At 42.3% G+C, this 19,985-nt stretch overlaps 1 protein-coding gene across 5 annotated transcripts in view; it reads left to right on the top strand.

Annotated features, from left to right (window-relative positions):
• Nucleotides 1-2,003, top strand: part of ppp1r17 (protein phosphatase 1 regulatory subunit 17) — a 64,813-nt gene extending 62,810 nt beyond the window's left edge. For all 5 annotated transcript variants that reach the window (XM_055633495.1, XM_055633494.1, XM_055633496.1 and 2 more), the window contains exon 4: nt 1,700-2,003. In XM_055633495.1, the coding sequence (XP_055489470.1) occupies nt 1,700-1,779 (80 nt within the window). In that variant the 3' untranslated portion in view covers nt 1,780-2,003. The remainder of the gene's footprint in view (nt 1-1,699) is intronic.
• The last annotated feature ends 17,982 nt before the right edge of the window (nt 2,004-19,985 follow it).

Here is a 19,985-nt window from a genome sequence, read left to right as displayed (position 1 = left end):
CTTTCCTAAATCAACAAGGTAGTAAATAACCACTTTTTAAATGGTCACAACAATGAGGATGAATCTAGACATTAAAGGGGATATTTAGTTATTCACAACCAGCTATATTCAGGCACACATACATGCATGCAAATATACATCCCACATATCTGTATGCACATGCATATGAAATATACAAATACCTGTAAGAGGCCATTAGACACTTCAATTTGAGAATATTGATTTGGCCTCTCCCTCAACTAATTGGCAAAACATATTTTTATCTTCCAGAGCACTTGTATAAATATAAATAGTGACATTTGTCATTTGTGAAAATAGGATTTTAATCCAAAAAGTGTTGGTTGAAAGAAAGCAAGGAAGTATTTAAAAATGAAAGAATTTAATATTAAAACAGGGAGTCAAGGCGTTGCTTACATTAAATCATTACCGACCGCAGGTCACAAGGAAATGACAAATTCAGGTGTCAGCTGTAACTAATTGTTGCTTAATTGAACTATAAATACTTAATGAGATCGCTTGAACCATTTGTCTTTTCAATTTCCTGAAATAGATCAATATCATCTGTTTTCATGCTCATCTTTCCAAGATGTCAGCTTTGCACAATAGTAAAACAGTGTTCTTCGATGATACAATGATGTATTTATTTAATACAACCTTAATACATTAAACCTTCTTATTGTAACCACTGTGAAGTGCATGAGATTCCTTCATCATTCTACAACGTTTCTCTGTTAGCCGCCTCTGCCAAGCTACTTTTACTTAAATGTCATTTACAAATCACCTTCAACAACCACATCATTTCCAAAGTTCCCCAGGTTTAAGGTACATTTCCTGCCTTCTGCCCTATCTTATCTAATAACTACTGAATTTTTAGTCTGTTCCCTTATTCCTTACGATGCCACTTTCCAAACCTTTGCATACTCCTGAGAGCTATCCTGAACATATTTCAACTACCGGTAATCCGAATCCATTCATATCTCAAATAATTCCAAGTATTGCAAGAGCTCTATTATTTAGTATGTTAAATTGAAAATCTTATTTAAAAATCCTTTCATAGTCTCAATTATCATCTTACAGCTCCAGCTAGACTGAAGCACTCTTTCACATATAGCGCAGTAAGCAGATTTCAGCCCATGTCGTTAAAACAAAATGATGTTGCCTTTCTTTACATCGCTATATGTGGCAGAGGACTTCAGTCAGGCTGGAGCAGCTAATATGATAATCTTAACCTATTTCCATCCACTATCCCCTGTACCTTTATGCTTCCCTATTTATGCAATCCTTCTTCTGTTCTTCGGTATTTTAGTATGCTGCAGGCACTCTAGAAAGATAGAGTGTTGTAATCTCCAAAAATTGATTTCTATCCAGCTGTCGTGCTCCATCGAGTCAATGATAAAGGTACAATGCTCTTCATCCATTTCCTGATCTCATGATTCCTTCAAGATTGCTTTTCTGATGCCTGCTTTGTTTTGCAGAAATTATATTGAATAATCAAACAGGTCATTTTGAAACCTTTGCATTAAAATGCTGCTGTTATTGATTATTCATCATGTAATCTGCCATATTCAATGAAATATCGTCTATTGTCTATTGTCTATTAAATAACAATAAGGACCTGTCTACAGTGCAATGATTTGTAAAATTTTACTCCAGGATAGTTAATAATATTTCAATGTATCCTATTGTATTTCCATTTTAGGTGTAAAATTAATGAAAGAGGAGAAACAGCCAGTGCTTGCAGAAGATGATGAAAAGGATGCAGAAAAATTAACTGCTTAATAATTTCGCACCAGAAGTGTTGATTTCTTTTGAACATCTGCAAGTGTGTGTGTTTATTCTTCAGCTTTATTAAACATGTACTCATGTCAACTGTACCATTAACTAAGACAGTATTGTGCTAAATTCCTTAACTGTACCAGTTAACACTGGTACAGTTAGCCCAAGATTTCTGTTAGATCATTGTAAATGCTAATCATTAGATTAAAAAAGACACTGAAAAGTCTTGATGATTGATTCATTTTTGCTTCATACAAGAAGTAATGTGCTGAATGATAATGCTCAGATATTTACCTCTCATTCACAATTGCGAATATGTAATATATCTTTAATGTATAACCATATAACAATTACAGCACGGAAACAGGCCATCTCGACCCTTCTAGTCCGTGCCGAACACGTATTCTCCCCTAGTCCCATATACCTGCGCTCAGACCATAACCCTCCATTCCTTTCTCGTCCATATAACTATCCAATTTATTTTTAAATGATAAAAACGAACCTGCCTCCACCACCTTCACTGGCAGCTCATTCCACACAGCCACCACTCTTGAAGATTAGCGCTGAAAAGACTGATTCCAAGGTATTGGCACCTTGTTATGAGTACTATTTCACTGATATATATTCCACAGGAATCCCATCCCATCTTAAATTGGGTAATTTCAAATTAATTAGTTAAAATGCATGTAATTAAAAATATGCTTTTGTGACTAATGGAAATACTTTTTGAAAACATTGAATCAATTACAACAAAATCAACATTATGCAGCTAAATCAATTGCTAAGCAACTGACAGGGTGGCACCACCAAACATCTTCCATATTTCCCAGAAATGGCTCCAATTTCAAAAGGAAGACTGCTGCTGGGGAAAAATGGAGAAGAAACAACAAATAAATTGAGATAATGGAATAGTGGGGTAGAGGTAAGAGGAAAAGGTTCTTAAAGTTGATGATTTACTGTGGGGTAAATTAATTTTATTGTTAGTGGTAGCCTTTTCCAAAACCTCAAAACACTCACTACACTGTGTTATATAACAGGCAGCACATTTACTGCGAGTGACAAGAAATACTTGTACATAGTACACACCTTTATTTATCCCAAACTATGTTAATTTAGGGGAGGTTACTTATTCTGAACTATTCATACTGAATGAATCTCTGTATTTTCCCAGTACCTACGACAGATCAATATTATCCAATTCCTTGCTTACCTCCTCCAAAGTACTTACATTTGACCTATGTCACAACCAACACAACTAGGGCGTGATAAGAAATTGAAGTGCTGATGAGTCACCATTTCATTAAGAGCCTAGATCCTTCTCTCCCATCCTTAATTTACCACAGAGCTTGATTTGATTTTTTTTTCAATACACAAGGTAACCAGTAGCAACTTCCAGGATTAAATATTGCAATCATTGATTTTCTCAGTATATGAATCGGACCCGCATATGGGGACATAACAGCAAAATATTAGTAACCACAACTCTAAGAAGTTTAGCAATCTGAGAAGAATATCCAACAGTACAGCAATGGAACAGGCCTTTCATTCCTGGTCTGTGCCGACCATGATCCCAAATTAAACTAACCCATCTGCCTGCACCTGACTAGCCCAAATGCCTCTTCGATGTCTTCTATCGTTTCTGCTTCCACCATCCTTCCTGGCAATGCGCTCCAGACACCTATCACACTCTGTGTAAAAAAAAAATCACCTCATATATAGTACTTCCTTTAAACTTTACCTCTCAAGCCTTAAAGCTCACCCTCTATTATCTGGGGAAAAAAGACACTGTGCATTCTTTTCCATGTCCATCATAATTTTATATTCTTCTATTGGGTCTCCTATCAGCCTCTCATACTCCAGGGAAGACAATCCAAGTTTGTCCAACCTCTCCTCATAGCTAATACTCTTTAATCTAGGCAAGAGTAATCCTGGTAAATCTCTTTTGCACCCACTCTAAAGTCTCCACATTCTTCCAGAAATGGGATGACCAGAACTGTACACAATACTCCAAACCAAAGAGGCCTAACCAACATTTTATGCAGATACAAAATGACTTGCTGACTGTTATACTCATCATCATCATCGGCGGTCACTCGAAATGAGTATGACTGCCCCCTCCATAGGGTCGTCTACTTATGGGTCTGCAGATGTTATACTCAATACCTTTACTGATATGATGTGACTGTTCAAAGGTAATTGTCACCTGCAAAAGGACGTCAGGTTAGTTAATTGCACAAGTAGATGTCAAGTAAAATTTAATGTAATTATTTATGAGTTTAGTTTATTGTCACGTGTGTAGTGAGGTACAGTGAAAAGCTTTTGTTGCGTGCAAACCAGTCAGCGGAAAGATAATACATGATTACAATCGAGCCGTCCACAGTGTACATATACATGATAAAGGGAAGAATGTGAATAACGTTTAGTGCAAGACAAAGCCAAAGCCCTATCAAAGAATGTCCAAGGGTCTCCAATGAAGTAGATAGTAGTTCAGGAATGTTTTCAAGTTGTGGTTGGATAGCTCAGTTGCTTGATAACAGCTGGGAAGAAACTGTCTATGAATATTGAGAACATCATGACAGTATAAACAAAGTAAATAAATTACTCACAACCTTGGGATCTCTTCTTTGCATTGAAAAGACCCCCACTGCATCCACATCTCTGAGTGGTCTCCTACCCCCATGTTCTGAGGTTTCCTCCACATGGCAAATCTTCTTCTTCAGCTGCCAAACACAAACTCCTACATCCACAGCTAGTCCTACTTCCCAATGAACTATCTGATGTCACAGCAATCTGCAAATCTCTACCAAGAACACTCCACCCAACGTTAATCATTTCTATCCCCATCGACCCCATTAATATCTGCCCAAGCTTTGATTATTCCCAATCCTAACTCCCCCCAAAACAATCATCCAATATCCAATAAAAGCCGCTTCCCCCATCCAAATCATACACCAACATAAATAATCCCCTCGTTCTCTCCTAAATATAGGGCTCCAATGCCACTTCTCCACCTTAATCATGTTTAGTTTATTTACTTTTTATTTTAAATGAAACAATGAGTCTGTGCCGATAAACGATCACCCGCACACTAGTTTATTCGTCACACTAGGGGCAATTTACAGAAGTCAATTAACTTTCAAACCTGCACATCTTTGTAATGTGGGAGAAGACCGGAGCACCCGTAGGGAACCCACGTGGTCACTGGGAGAATGTACAAACTCTGTGGTCAGGATTGAACCAGGGAGTCTGATACCGTGAGGCAGTAACTCTACCGCTGTGCCACTGTGCCACTGTGCCATAGTGCCTGGGGCCTGGTTTTGGAAGATTCCAAGAAGGTGGCCTTCAGAAATGTGCTCTACCAAATATGCCCTATGAGACCTAGGGTATCTTAATATGGAAACTCGAATGTTTGTATCACTTGGAGAATCGTAATCTATTTAGTTGTATAATTATAAAGATCAAAGAAATATATTGATTAAACAAAGTGGTTATTATGGGAGACATTGATTTAATCTGTGACTCACTGATGATTCTTCGGATTGAGAAGCCTCCAGTTTTCCTTTGTCCATTCCCATAAACAGGCAATGCATTTGATTAGAAGGGGACAGGTATTTTATTGTCACATGTGCCAATTAAGGTAAAGTGAAATGCAAATTACCATCAAGCCATACGAATAAAAAAGCAACAAGCCACACAACTACATAAAAGTTAACATAAACATCCACCACAGCGGATTCCCCACATTCCTCACTGTGATGGAAGGCAAAAAAGTCCAATCTTCTTTCTCTTTATTCTCCCGCGGTCGGGAGGAAACCAGAGCACTCGGAAGAAACCCACGACCTCACAGCGAGAATGTCCAAACTCCAAGCAGACAGCACCCAAGGTCAGGATCGAACCTGAGACTCTGGTGCTGTGAGCCAGCAGCTTTACCACTGTGCCGCCCTTTTTAGACTTTCATTTCAGAAATACAGCATGGCAAAACAGACCTTTGTCCCACCGAGTCCACTCCGACCAGTGATCAGCCCGTATACTAGCACTATCCTACCTACTACGGACAATTTACAATTAACCCACACATCTTTGGAATGTGGGAGGAAAGCAGAGCATCCAGAGAAAACAGGTGCAATCGATGTTTATGGTCTGGGTTTGCATTGGTCTGCAGCTTTGCACATACACATTCACCTTTCACACGAGAAAAGCTGCAGGCCCCGGTGGCATCTCAGGGCGAGTACTCAAGTCCTGTGCTCTGCAGCTAGCTCCGGTGCTCACTACATTATTCAACCTCTCCCTGGACAAGTCCGTGGCCCTGCCTGCTTCAAAAAATCCATCATTCTACCGGTACCAAAAAATCTTCTAAATTCTAGCGAGTACAAGCCGAGCCTATCCAGTCTTTCTTCACATGAAAGTCCTGACATCCCAGGAATCAGTCTGGTGAACGTTCTCTGCACTCCCTCTATGGCAAGAATGTCTTTCCTCAGATTAGGAGACCAAAACTGTACACAATACTCCAGGTGTGGTCTCACCAAGGCCCTGTACAACTGCAGTAGAACCTCTCGGCTCCTATACTCAAATCCTTTTGCTATGAATGCTAACATACCATTTGCTTTCTTCACTGCCTGCTGCACCTGCATGCCTACTTTCAATGACTGGTGTACCATGACACCCAGGTCTCGTTGTATCTCCTCTTTTCCTAATCGGCCACCATTCAGATAATAGTCTACTTTCCCGTTTTTGCCACCAAAGTGGATGACCTCACATTTATCCACATTATACTGCATCTGCCAAACATTTGCCCACTCACCCAGCCTATCCAAGTCACCTTGCAGCCTCCTAGCATCCTCCTCACAGCTAACCCTGCCCCCCAGCTTCGTGTCATCCGCAAACTTGGAGATGTTGCATTCAATTCCCTCATCCAAATCATTAATATACATTGTAAATAGCTGGGGTCCCAACACTGAGCCTTGCGGTACGTCACTAGTCACTGCCTGCCATTCTGAAAAGGACCCGTTTACTCCTACTCTTTGCTTCCTGTCTGCCAGCCATTCTCTATCCACATCAATACTGAACCCCCAATACCATGTGCTTTAAGTTTGCATGCTAATCTCTTACGTGGGACCATGTCGAAAGCCTTCTGAAAGTCCAGATACAACACATCCACTGTTTCTCCCTTATCCACTCTACTAGTTACATCCTTGAAAAATTCTATAAGATTCGTCAGACATGATTTACCTTTCATAAATCCATGCTGACTTTGTCCAATAATTTCACCACTTTCCAAATGTGCTGCTATCCCATCTTTAATAACTGATTCTAGCATTTTCCCCACTACCGATGTTAGACTAACTGGTCTGTAATTCCTCGTTTTCTCTCTCCCTCCCTTTTTAAAAAGAGGAGTTACATTAGCTACCCTCCAATCCTCAGGAACTACTCCAGAATCTAAAGAGTTTTGAAAAATTATCACTAATGCATCCACTATTTCTGGGGCTACTTCCTTAAGTACTCTGGGATGCAGCCTTTCTGGCCCTGGGGATTTATCGGCCTTTAATCCATTCAATTTACCTAACACCACTTCCCGACTAACCTAGATTTCACTCAGTTCCTCCATCTCATTTGACCCCCGGTTCCCTGCTTTTTCTTTTTTTTTTTTTAATATTTAATTTTATTAGAAGTACAGTAAAATACATTAATACAGATCACATATATTTTATTACATTTTGTTGTACCACTTTGTTTTTTGAGCTTTAAAAAAGGTAGAAATAAAAGAAGTAAGGAAAGTGAGCAAGTCGTGAAGATGCAGGAAAGTGTTGGGAGAAGAAAGCCCCTTAGGGAAGAAATTAGAGAAGGAAGTAAAGAAAGGAAATAAGACCCTAGAAAGAAAAGAAAAAAGGAAAAACAATCGCTCTATTGTAACACAAAACTCCGCAAAAAAAGATATACCAACCGTGTTTTTATTAAAAAATTATTTTACACCCCCCGTTACCAGATCCTGGTACCATTTATATTTTAAATTACTATTGCACCTTATGCTTGTAATAGTTCCGTAAATGCAGACCACGTCTTTTGGAAGTGGTCTGCTTTGCCTGCTAGGAGGAGTCTCATCTCTTCCAAGTGTAGTGTTTTGAACATGTTTGAAATCCACATTTTTTTGTTGGTATTTGAGCATTTTTCCAAAATTTGAGTATGTTTTTTTCCCATTATTAGCCCGTAATTAAGTAAGTTATTTTGAAACACATTTATTCGGGGTTACCTTCCGATATTCCAAAAATGATCCATTCTGCTTTTGGTACAAGTTTTATTTTAAATAATTTTGTGAAGAATTTTTGAATTTTTATACAGAAAACAAAAGAGTGCGCTATGTTAGCTTTTTGTGACTGACATTTATCACAAATGCGTGAAACATTGGGGAAAAGTTTATTTATTTTAGTTTTTGAATAATATAGTCTATGTAATGTTTTATATTGAATTAGAGTATGTCGTACCTTGATAGAGCATTTATGTCAGGTCTCGGGTTTGATCTAGTTTCTGTTTCTTATTGTTTTTTAGTATTAGAGTGTGCATTCTTGTTTTATTTTGGTGTCTCGCATCTCCTCTTGTTTCAGGTCTCATTTCCTGTCAGGTCGTTTACCCTCATGTGATTATTGGCCCCGCCCTGATGTGTTTCACCTGTGTCTCGTTATCCCCTGCTAGTCTGTATTTAAGCCCTTTGTGTTTTAGTTCTCATTGCTAGTTCGTTGTGTATGCTACTTGGTATCACCTCGTTCCAGCTCTAGAAATCTTGTGACCTCGACCATTGCCTGTTTTTCGACCTCTGTTTTTTGCCTGCTCCTAGATTGTACTGTTGCCTCTGTTTTGCTTACCTGTGTACCGACTTGGACCGATTAAACTCTGAAGACTGATCTGCCCTGTGTCTGAGCCTGCATTTGTGTCCTCCTCCTTGTTCAGTTCTGATATTATGAACTGGCCAACAATGGACTCAGCGGGCTCTGATCCTTTTCGTGCAGCGCTCCAGAAGCAAGAGGAGCGCATCTCGCATTATGAGGGTCAACTCACTTCGATCGTCGCCGGGTTCCGGGACCTCGGCGAGCGTCAGCAGGGGTTCCAGGCGGACATCGGTTCACAGGTGAACACTTTAAGGTCTCGGTTTGAACACCTGGTTACTCGGCTGAATTCTTTGTTTCCTGCTGCGGCTCCCGTGCCTGCCGAGTCTGTTTCCTTGTCTGGGTCTCCAGGAGCTCCGATGGCCACGGCTGCTGCAGCATCTCCATTCATCCACCTGGCAAGACCGGAACACTTTTTAGGGGAATCGGAGAAGTGTAGACCTTTTTTGATTCAGTGTGGACTGCATTTCGAACTTCAAGCGGCTTCTTTTCCATCAGAACGCTCAAGGGTAGCCTTTATCATCACGCACCTGTCGGGTAGGGCGGAGGCTTGGGCCACGGCGGAGTGGTCTCGGAATTCACCTGTTTGCCAGACGTCGGTCCTGTTCATGGAAGCTCTGTCCCGCACGTTTGATCACTCCAATCCTGGCCGAGAGGCTTCACAGAACCTGGTCTCCATGAAACAAGGTAATTGCTCAGTTATGGATTTTGCTATTGACTTTCGAACTGTTGCTGCTAAGAGTGGATGGAATGAGGCTGCTTTGTTGGATGCTTTTCGCAATGGATTGGCTGAAGCTATCAAAGATCAATTGGCTCCACTAACCCTGCCTTCCGACCGAGTCTATGATTTCCCTGGCTGTCCAGATTGACGCTAGGCTCGGAGAAAGAGAGCGAGAGAGGAGATCGGCAGCAGTTCGTTCCTCCTCCCAGCAGTGGCGGCAGCATCGCCCTTCGCCTTCCGGTCGGGACTTGTTCCCTCTCGGCCGGTCCAGTCAGCCTACAGCGCCACCTGAAGAGATTCAGAGGAGCCCATGCGGGTGGGACGAGCCAAACTCAGCCCGGAGGAACGGCAGCGCCGCCTAAGGGAGGGGAGGTGTTTTTACTGTGGTAAACTGGGACATTTGTTGAACAGCTGTTCAGTAAAAGACAAGGCTCACCAATGAAAGAGAGGATATTGGTGAGTTGTACCACTCCTATGAGCCGTTCCTCTCGTCAATTGTCGATGGTACAATTGTTGGTGCATTCCCAGTGGCACTCCTTGCTGGCTTTGGTTGATTCTGGGGCAGATGAGAACTTCATGGACATTCGCTTGGCTGATGAATTGGAGCTGGAACGTGAACAGCTTCAAGATCCTCTGGAGGCTAGTGCACTGGATGGGCGCCTACTGTACAGGGTAACTCACCGAACTCAACCTGTTCAACTCATCATGGCAGGTAATCACCATGAGACCATCAGTTTTTATCTCCTCAACTGTCCTCTTCATCCCCTGGTTTTGGGGTTCCCTTGACTGTCTTACCATAATCCTCACATGAACTGGGGTACTGGGGAAGTAATTTCTTGGGGGAATAACTGTAAACTCATTTATCTGCATGATTCTTCTCCTGAGTCTATGAAGGATCCATCAAGGAGCAGTTTGCTGGGATCTTCCAGGACCACCCTCCAGCAGCCTCCCCGTTCAAGGGAGGAGGATTTTCCAGTTATCTCCAAGGTTCTCTCATGTTATCTAGACCTAAAGGAGGTGTTCAACAAGGCCAAGGCCACATCTCTTCCGCCGCATAGACCGTACGACTGATAGACCGTACGACTGCTGCATCGACTTTCTGCCAGGTACAGCGCCTCCTAAGGGTCATCTCTACTCCTTGTCTTCACCTGAGCGGCTCGCATGGAAAGATACATTGACGACGCCCTTGCTGCTGGGATCATCAGACCTTCCTCTTCACCTGCAGGAGCTGGATTCTTCTTTGTGGATAAGAAGGATGGTACTTTTCGGCCCTGCATTGACTACAGAGGACTCAATGACATTACTGTTAAAAACAGATACCCTCTTCCTCTTATAGAAACATAGAAATTAGGTGCAGGAGTAGGCCATTCGGCCCTTCGAGCCTGCACCGCCATTCAATATGATCATGGCTGATCATCCAACTCAGTATCCCGTACCTGCCTTCTCTCCATACCCCCTGATCCCCTTAGCCACAAGGACCACATCTAACTCCCTCTTAAATATAGCCAATGAACTGGCCTCAACTACCCTCTGTGGCAGAGAGTTCCAGAGATTCACCACTCTTCTCATCTCGGTTTTAAAAGATTTCCCCTTTATCCTTAAGCTGTGACCCCTGGTCCTGGACTTCCCCAACATCGGGAACAATCTTCCTGCATCTAGCCTGTCCAACCCCTTAAGAATTCTGTAAGTTTCTATAAGATCCCCTCTCAATCTTCTAAATTCTAGAGAGTACTCCAAGTCTATCCAGTCTTTCTTCATAAGACAGTCCTGACATCCCAGGATTCAGTCTGTTGAACCGTCTCTGCACTCCCTCTATGGCAATAATGTCCTTCCTCAGATTTGGAGACCAAAACTGTACGCAATACTCCAGGTGTGGTCTCACCAAGACCCTGTACAACCCTGCAGTAGAACCTATCTGCTCCTATACTCAAATCCTTTTGCAATGAAAGCTAACATACCATTCGCTTTCTTTACTGCCTGCTGCACCTGCATGCCTACCTTCAATGACTGGTGTACCATGACACCCAGGTCCCCTGCATCTCCCCCTTTCCCAATCGCCACCATTTAGATAATAGTCTGCTTTCCCGTTTTTGCCACCAAAATGGATAACCTCACATTTATCCACATTATACTGCATCTGCCAAACATTTGCCCACTCACCCAGCCTATCCAAGTCGCCCTGCAGTCTCCTAGCATCTCTCCACTCGAGACTTACCTCTGAGGGTGGAATCCCGGAAGCTGGCTCCTTGTTTTGTTGGTCCTTTCCCCACATCGAAGGTTATCAATCCTGTGGCGGTTCGTCTCAAACTCCCCCGTGCCATGAGGGTCCACCCTACTTTCCATGTCTCCTGACTAAAGCCATTTAAGGAAAGTCCTCTGGTCCCTGCCTCCATACCCCCTCCACCCCCCCGGTTCCTTGATGGGGGTCCGGTGTTTACAGTCAGCCGGTTGCAGGGTATGCGCCGGCGTGGTCGTGGTTGTCAGTATCTTGTGGATTGGGAGGGTTATGGACCTGAGGAGCGGTCTTGGATGCCGCCTCGCAACATATGCGACCCTGAACTTATCAGGGAATATCGGCGCCAACATCCTGAAGATCCTGGGCCGTCGGGAGCCGGCCGTGGAGGGGGGGGTACTGTCAGGTCTCGGGTTTCAATCAATAGTCAATAGTCAATTTAATTGTCATTTGGACCCCTTGAGGTCCAAACAAAATGCCATTTCTGCAGCCATACATTACAAACAAATAGACCCCAGACACAACATAATTTACATTTTACATAAACATGTTAGAGCCCCCGGCGTGCGCTCGCAGAGTCCCGCGGCCATTCCAAGCCGCGTGGGGCAGTGATGTTAGGTCCCACTCCAGGAGCTCTTCAACCCCGCAACTCGGGCGGGAGAAGTCGCCGTTGCAGGATCCCTGAAAAGCGGTCTCCCTCCAGGGACCCGCGGGCTCCCGGTGCCGCCGTCCGCAGACCCGCAGTTGCAGCCTCCGAATCAGCAGCAGCAGCCCTCCACCACCGCTCCATCCGCTCTGGACTGGCCAGCTCCGCGACGGTGAGGAGTCGGCACCAGAGTCCCCGGCTTCCAAGTGTTGGAGGCCGTCCTTTGCAGCCCCAACGTTTGGAAATCCACAAGAAAAGGTCGGGTCTCCAGTGCAGGGAGCATTTTCCAAAAGTTGAGTATAACCCCCCCCCCCCCCCCCCCCCCACCCACCATTACCACACCCCCCCCAGCCCCCTAAAAAATTAACAAAAACTACATATAAACATTAATGAAAACGCGGACGGGCTGCAGAGGCCGCTGCTGACGAGAGTCGCGCTGCCTACCGGGGTTTGATCTAGTTTCTGTTTCTTATTTTTTTTTTAGTATTAGAGTGTTCATTCTTGTTTTATTTTGGTGTCTCGCATCTCCTCTTGTTTCAGGTCCCATTTCCTGTCGGGTCGTTTACCCTCATGTGATTATTGGCCACGCCCTGATGTGTTTCACCTGTGTCTCGTTATCCCCTGCTAGTCTGTATTTAAGCCCTTTGTGTTTTAGTTCTCATTGCTAGTTCGTTGTGTATGCTACTTGGTATCACCTCGTTCCAGATCTAGAAATCTTGTGACCTCGACCATTGCCTGTTTTTCGGCCTCTGTTTTTTGCCTGCTCCTAGATTGTACTGTTGCCTCTGTTTTGCTTACCTGTGTACTGACTTGGACCGATTAATCTCTGAAGACTGATCTGCCCTGTGTCTGAGCCTGCATTTGTGTCCTCCTCCTTGTTCAGTTCTGATAATTTATGCACATATAGTAAGTGTTTATCCCAGCTCTTTTGAAATGTTTATAGCTAGTTCTTGTTCCCAGTCTCTTCTAATACCATCGGTTGTAGGTATTTCTATATTTAAAATAATGTTGTACAAGTATGATATTAGATTTGCTGATTCAGCCTTTGTCTTCATGGCTTCATCCAATAAGTCTGGGGACATGTTATGATAGTCTTTTGTGTATTTTTTCAGATAGTCACAGATTTGAAGATATTTAAAATATTGATTATTTTTCACATTATATTTCAGTTGTAATTGTTGAAATGATAATAATTTATCTAATTCATACAAGTCTCCGAGCGTTTTGATTTCCATTCTTTCCCACTGTAAATGTTTTATCTATAATTGAGGGTTTAAACGACGGGTTATTGACTATTGGCATTAAAAGAGATAGATTTCTTAATTTTAGATTCTGTTTTATTTGTTTTCAAGTTCTAATTGTACTACGTATCATTGGATTTTTATTATAATTGTTGTTATTCAGATTCATTGGTGAGAGGAGAATTGCTCCTGTATTACCCGGAGTGCAGTCCTCTCTCTCCATTACAATCCAGTCCACCTGCTGGGCAGAGTTGTCCAGCCGGTGAATCATATTTTTAATATTTACAGCCCAATTATAGTACATAAAGTTAGGGAGTGCTAGACCACCCATCTCTTTTGGTTTACTAAGGTGTGCTCTTTGTATTCTGTGGGATTTATAATCCCATATAAAATTTGTAATATCTGAGTCTAGTTTTTTGAAAAACGTTTTTGGAAGATATATTGGAATTGATTGAAATAAATTTAGGATTTGTGGTAAAAAGATCATTTTTATAGCATTTATTCGACCTATTAAAGATATCGGAAGCGTTTTCCAGAATTTAATTAGATTATTTAGTTTCTTAAGTAAGGGGCTATAATTGGCATTAAACATACCGTGATAATTTCTAGTGATTTCAATTCCTAAATATTTAAATTTTTCTGTGGCTATTTTAAAGGGGAATTTCAAGAGATGTGTTGAGTCTTTCGGTTTTATCGACATAATTTCACTTTTGTTCCAGTTTATTCTGTATCCTGAGAAAGATCCAAAGTCCTCAATTAGATTTAATATGTTTGGTATACTAATTTGGGGTTTTGTGATATACAGTAATACATCGTCTGCGTATAAGGATATTTTGTTATTAGAATATTTTGTATTACAACCGTAAATATCTGGGTGTGTTCTAATTTTTTCAGCCAAAGGTTCAATTACCAGAGCGAATAACAGCGGTGATAATGAACATCCTTGTCTATTACCCCTTGTTAATTGTAATTTTGTAGATAGTATTATTAGTTAATATTCTAGCCGTGGGTTTGTTATATAATAATTTTATCCATGCGATGAAGCTCTCTCCCATTTGAAATTTTTGCAATACTTTAATCATATAATCCCATACTACTTGATCAAACGCTTTTTCTGCGTCCAATGAAATGATAGCTAACTCTTGTTCTTGAGGTTTGTGAGAATGCATTATGTTAAACAGACGTCTCAGGTTGTTAAATGAATGTCTCTTACGTATAAATCCCGTTTGATCCTTATTTATTAATTTACTGACATATTGACTTAGTCTTCTAGCTAGTGTTTTCGCTAATATTTTTTGATCCGTATTTAACAAGGCAATAGCTCTATATGAGCCTGGTTCTTCTATATCTTTATCTTTTTTAAGTATTAATGTGATCGTTGATTCTGCTAGTGTTTCAGTTAAGGTTTGTTCTTTAAAAGCGTATGTATACATTTTCTGTAGACGTGGGGTCACTATGTCATTTTTCTAGTTGGCATGCCAAAAGTTTATGGGGTTTATCCCCAAATTCAAAATGTTCTTGTTTTGTAATTTGGAATTCTCTGATAATAATTTATTTAGCTTAAATTTCAGTATTAAAATGTAATTATGTTTATCCATAGTTGGATCTTTAGCATTATCTATATCTAGTTGTCTGATTTGTTCTTCTAATTGTCTTTGTTCATTCTTATTCTTTTTGTTTTGAAAAGCTTGATAGGAGATAATGACTCCTCTAATAAATGCATCCACTATTTCTGAAGCTACTTCCTTAAGTACTCTGCGATGCAGCCTATCTGGCCCTGGAGATTTATTGGCCTTGAATCCATTCAATTTACCTAACACCACTTCCCGGCTACACTGGATTTCACTCAGTTCCTCCATCTCATTTGACCCCCGGTCCCCAGCTATTTCCGACAGATTATTTATGTCTTCCTTAGTGAAGACAGAACCAAAGTAGTTATTCAATTGGTCTGCCAGGTCCTTGTTCCCCATGATCAATTCGCCTGTTTCTGGTAGGCTGCTTTTTCTGGCTCATTTGTATGCTTCATCTTTTGTTTTGATACTATCCCTGATTTTCTTTGTTGCCCACAGATGCACTACCTTCCCTGATTTATTATTTTGCCAAACTGGGATGAACAATTGTTGTAGTTCATCCATGCAGTCTTTAAGTGCCTTCCATTGCATATCCACCATCAACCCTTTAAGAATCAATTGCCAGTCTATCTTGACCAATTCACGTCTCAAAGTTACCTTTCTTTAAGTTAAGAACCCTTGTTTCTGAATTAACTATGTCACTCTCCATCCTAATGAAGAGCTCAACCATATTATGGTCGCTCGTGCCCAAGGGGCCACGCACAACAAGACTGTTAACTAACCCTTCCTCATTACTCAATACACAGTCTAGAATAGCCTGCTCTCTCGTTGGTTCCTCTACATGTTTGTTTAGAAAATCATCCCGCATACATTCAGTTTTTTTCTACATTTTTTTTTTTTTTTTAGTGTGGCTCAACGTGTGTTTTTAATGTTTCTCTGTGTGTTTTGTGTGGGGGGTGGTGTGTGTCGGGGTGAGGGGGAAACCGCTTTGATCACCTCCTCCATGGAGAGGTGACTTTTTCCATGTCGCCTCCCCCGTGGCCCAACATCGATGATCGGGCAGCCTTTCCCGGAGGTGCGCCTGGGGCTTCAGCGGCGGGTGCAGCGTGGACTCTCGGCATGGAGTGAGCAAACCCTCGCCATGGCTCGCCGGAGGGGAGCGCTCCGTTCGCTGGCCCGTGGCAGTCACGGTCTGTGGAGCTCCAGCCGGCGTGGCGTCCTGGGCCTGGGATCCCTCGTTGGGACCCGGGAGAAGAAGAAGCCATCACCGCTGGCCCGCGGCCTACTTCTACTCCGGGCGCGGCGGCAACTTATCATCAGGAGCGGGGTCCCTCGCCGGGGACCCCTGGAGGGGAGCTTCGACTGCCGGCTCTGCGGTCTGCGGTGCTTCTGGCTGCGGCGCAGCGGGGACTTTAAATCTTCGACTGCCGGCCTGTGGCCTACACCAACCTGAAGCCTCTGTCTCCGGTAGGGAAGTGCCAATTCTGGAACTTACCTGGACTTTACCTTGTCTACTCATCTGGACGCCCGCAGCAGCGGCTGCGGAGGATTGAGGTCCCGACCACGGGGGAAAATGGAGGAGGACTGGCCAAATTTTGTGCCTTCCACCACAGTGATGAATGCTGTGGTGGATGTTTGTGTTAAAATGTTATTGTGTTTTTGTGTGTTTTTCATTGTACCGCTGCCGGCAAATTCATTTCACTTGCACTTTATGTGCAAGTGATGAATAAAACTGATTGTATTGTATTGTAAAAAAAATCCTCTTCCTCAGCACCCATGCCAATTTGATTCACCCAATCTATATGTAGATTGAGGTCACCCATTATAACTGTTTTACCTTTGTTGCACGCATTTCTAATTTCCTGTTTGATGCCATCCCCAACTCCACTACTACTATTAGGTGGCCTGTACACAACTCCCACTAGCGTTTTCTGCCCCTTAGTATTTCGCAGCTCTACCCATATCGATTCCACATCCTCCAAGATAATGTCCTTACTTTCTATTGCATTAATCTCCCCTCTAACCAGCAACGCTACCCACCCTCTTCTTCCTTTCTGTCTATCCCTCCTGAATATTGAATATCCCTGGATGTTCAGCTCCCAGCATTGGTCAACCTGGAGCCATGTCTCCGTGATCCCAACTATATCATATTCATTAACAACTATCTGCACGTTCAACTTGTCCACCTTATTACGAATGCTCCTTGCATTGAGAAACACAAAGCCTTCAGGCTTGTTTTTACAACGCTCTTACCCCTTATACAATTATGTTGAAAAGTGGCCCTTTTTGATTTTTGCCCTGGATTTGTCTGCCTGCCACTTTTACTTTTCACCTTGCTGCCTATTGCTTCTACCCTAATTTTACACCCCTCTCTGCTCGTGCTCCCATCCCACTGCCACATTAGTTTAAATCCTCCCTGACAGCACTAGCAAACACTCCCCCAAGGACATTGGTTCCATTCCAGCCCAGGTGCAGACCGTCCTGTTTGTGCTGGTCCCACCTCCCCCAGAACTGGTTCCAATGCCCTAGAAATCTAAATCCCTCCCCCTTGCACCATTTTTCAATCCACGTATTCATCTGCAATATCCTCCTATTTCTACTCTGACTGGCCCGTGGCACTGGTAGTAATCCAGAGATTACTACCTTTGATATCCTACTTTTAAGTTTATCTCCTAGCTCCATAAATTCACCTTGTAGGACCTCATCCCGTTTTTTCCCTACATCATTGGTGCCAATGTGCACCACGGCAACTGGCTGTTCACCCTCCCCCTCCAGAATATTCTGCAGCCGCTCAGTGACATCCCTGACCCTTGCACCAGGGAGGCAACATACCATCCTGGAGTCTCGTTTGCAGTTGCAGAAACGCCTATCTATTCCCCTTACAATTGAATCCCCTATTACTATAGCCCTTCCATTCTTTTCCCTCGCCTCCTGTGCTGCAGAGCCACCCACGGTGCCATGAACTTGGCACGTTATCCTACAAAAATTAATTTGCTTTTTCAAGTTCATGATTACATTTTCTAATTGTTCGGGTATTAAAGGTATTTATTAACTGAACAGGGCTAGAAACTGGATACAAATATAAAATTGAGAATTTTACAATAAAGTCATTTATGGAAAAGGTCTGAGAAAGAGATAATCACTCAGTATTTTGTTACTTCATACAATAGATACATGTAGAAAGCAATTAGATTTACTCTTGGAGACAAAAGAGATTGCAGGTGCTGGAATCTTGAACACAAATACAGGTTGCTTGAGGAATTTGGCAGGTCTGGAGGGAAATGGAGACAAACTTTTGGATCAGAACCCTTCCTCAGTCTGTCTGTCTCCTTCTACGGATGGTGCCTGGCTTTACGAGTTCCTTTAGCTGTTTGTTAAAAGTACTCTTGTTATCAGGGCATGGTAAGTACTTTCTTAAAGATTATTTAAGCAGCAAGCACGCTGCCCAAGAAGAAGTAGTCAAAACTTTAAAAATGTGTTTGTAGAATGTTCAGAGGAATGGAGGTAAGTGTTTGGGTTTGGCAGTTTGAAGAGATGGCACAGACACAGTTTAGTTTAGAGATACAGAGCAGAAACAGGCCCTTCGGCCCACCGAGTCCACGCCGACCAGCGATCCCAGCACACTAACACTATCCTACGCACACTAGGGACAATTTACACAAGCACGAAGACAATTAACCTACAATCCTGTTCGTCTTTGGAGTGTGGGAGGAAACCAAAGATCTCGGAGAAAACCCACACGGTCATGGGGAGAACTTACAAACTCCGTACAGACAGCACCCATGGTCGGGATTAAACCTGAGTACTGCACGCGGTGTAAGGCAGCAACTCTACCTCTGAGCCACCGTGCCATCCATTCAGCGCATAAATAATTTGATAGGGATGATTACACAATATTTGATCTCCAATTTCAAAGGATGCAATAATCACACAAAGAATTCTTGAGTGACCAACTGCAAGACTTAGATAGAAATTGTGAATAATCACCCATTGAGCTAAAACATTTGGAAAGCTGCTTGAATGTGTGTAACAGGAACCTATGTGTGTGTGTGTGTGACATTCTGCTTTAATTAGTTTAGTTTAGTAATACAGCAACAGAACAGATCCTTCAGTCCACCGAATTCATGCCAACCGTTGATCACTTGTTTACACCTCTAAGTTATCCCATTTTCTCTTCCACTTCCCACATACTAGGGAACAACTTACAGAAGCCAATTTACCTGCATGTCTTTGGGATGTGGGAGGATTCCACTGTGATTCCACTGTGATGGATGTTCATGTTATATTCTATTGTGTATTGTGGTCTTTTTGATTGTGTGGCTGCATGGTCAATCAAATTCCACTGTACCCTAATTGGTGCATGTGGCAATAAATGTGAACTTGAACTTGAACTTGAAACTATAGCACCCAGAATAAACCCACATGGTCGCAGGGAGAACATACAAATTCCACATTGACAGCACCCGACAGGATCGGGATTGAACATTGGTCTCTTGCCCCGTGAGGCAGCAGCTCCACCAACACAAATGGTTGAGCACTCTTCATCACACTCAGGATTTGGCTGATTATACTGATTATACACTGTAAATTTGAAAATAAAATGAGATAAATGATTCTTAAATTTAAAATCCCAGTTAAGAAGTACATTTCTGGAGCAAAGAAGATTAAAATCTGTAGCTTCAGGGTGCCCTAAAAGTGCCAATATAAAATCAACAGGTAACGTAATGTTAACCACGACAGCAAAGCAAGTCCCAATACAAAACTAAGCATGTAATTTAATATTAATTGTGATTGTAAAATTGGCATCAGCACAGAATTGACAAGTCCAATCAGGATTAAGATTAAAAGATTTGTTGAACACCCTCAGGAACATCAGAAATTCTATGCCATTATGTCATCTATATCGGACACGTATACAG

This window comes from Leucoraja erinacea, chromosome 4 (assembly GCF_028641065.1).
Source record: "Leucoraja erinacea ecotype New England chromosome 4, Leri_hhj_1, whole genome shotgun sequence".
Classification (NCBI taxonomy): Eukaryota; Metazoa; Chordata; class Chondrichthyes; order Rajiformes; family Rajidae; genus Leucoraja; species Leucoraja erinaceus.
The sequence above is the reverse complement of the archived record's forward strand: the minus strand, read 5'-3'. Positions and strand labels throughout refer to the sequence as shown.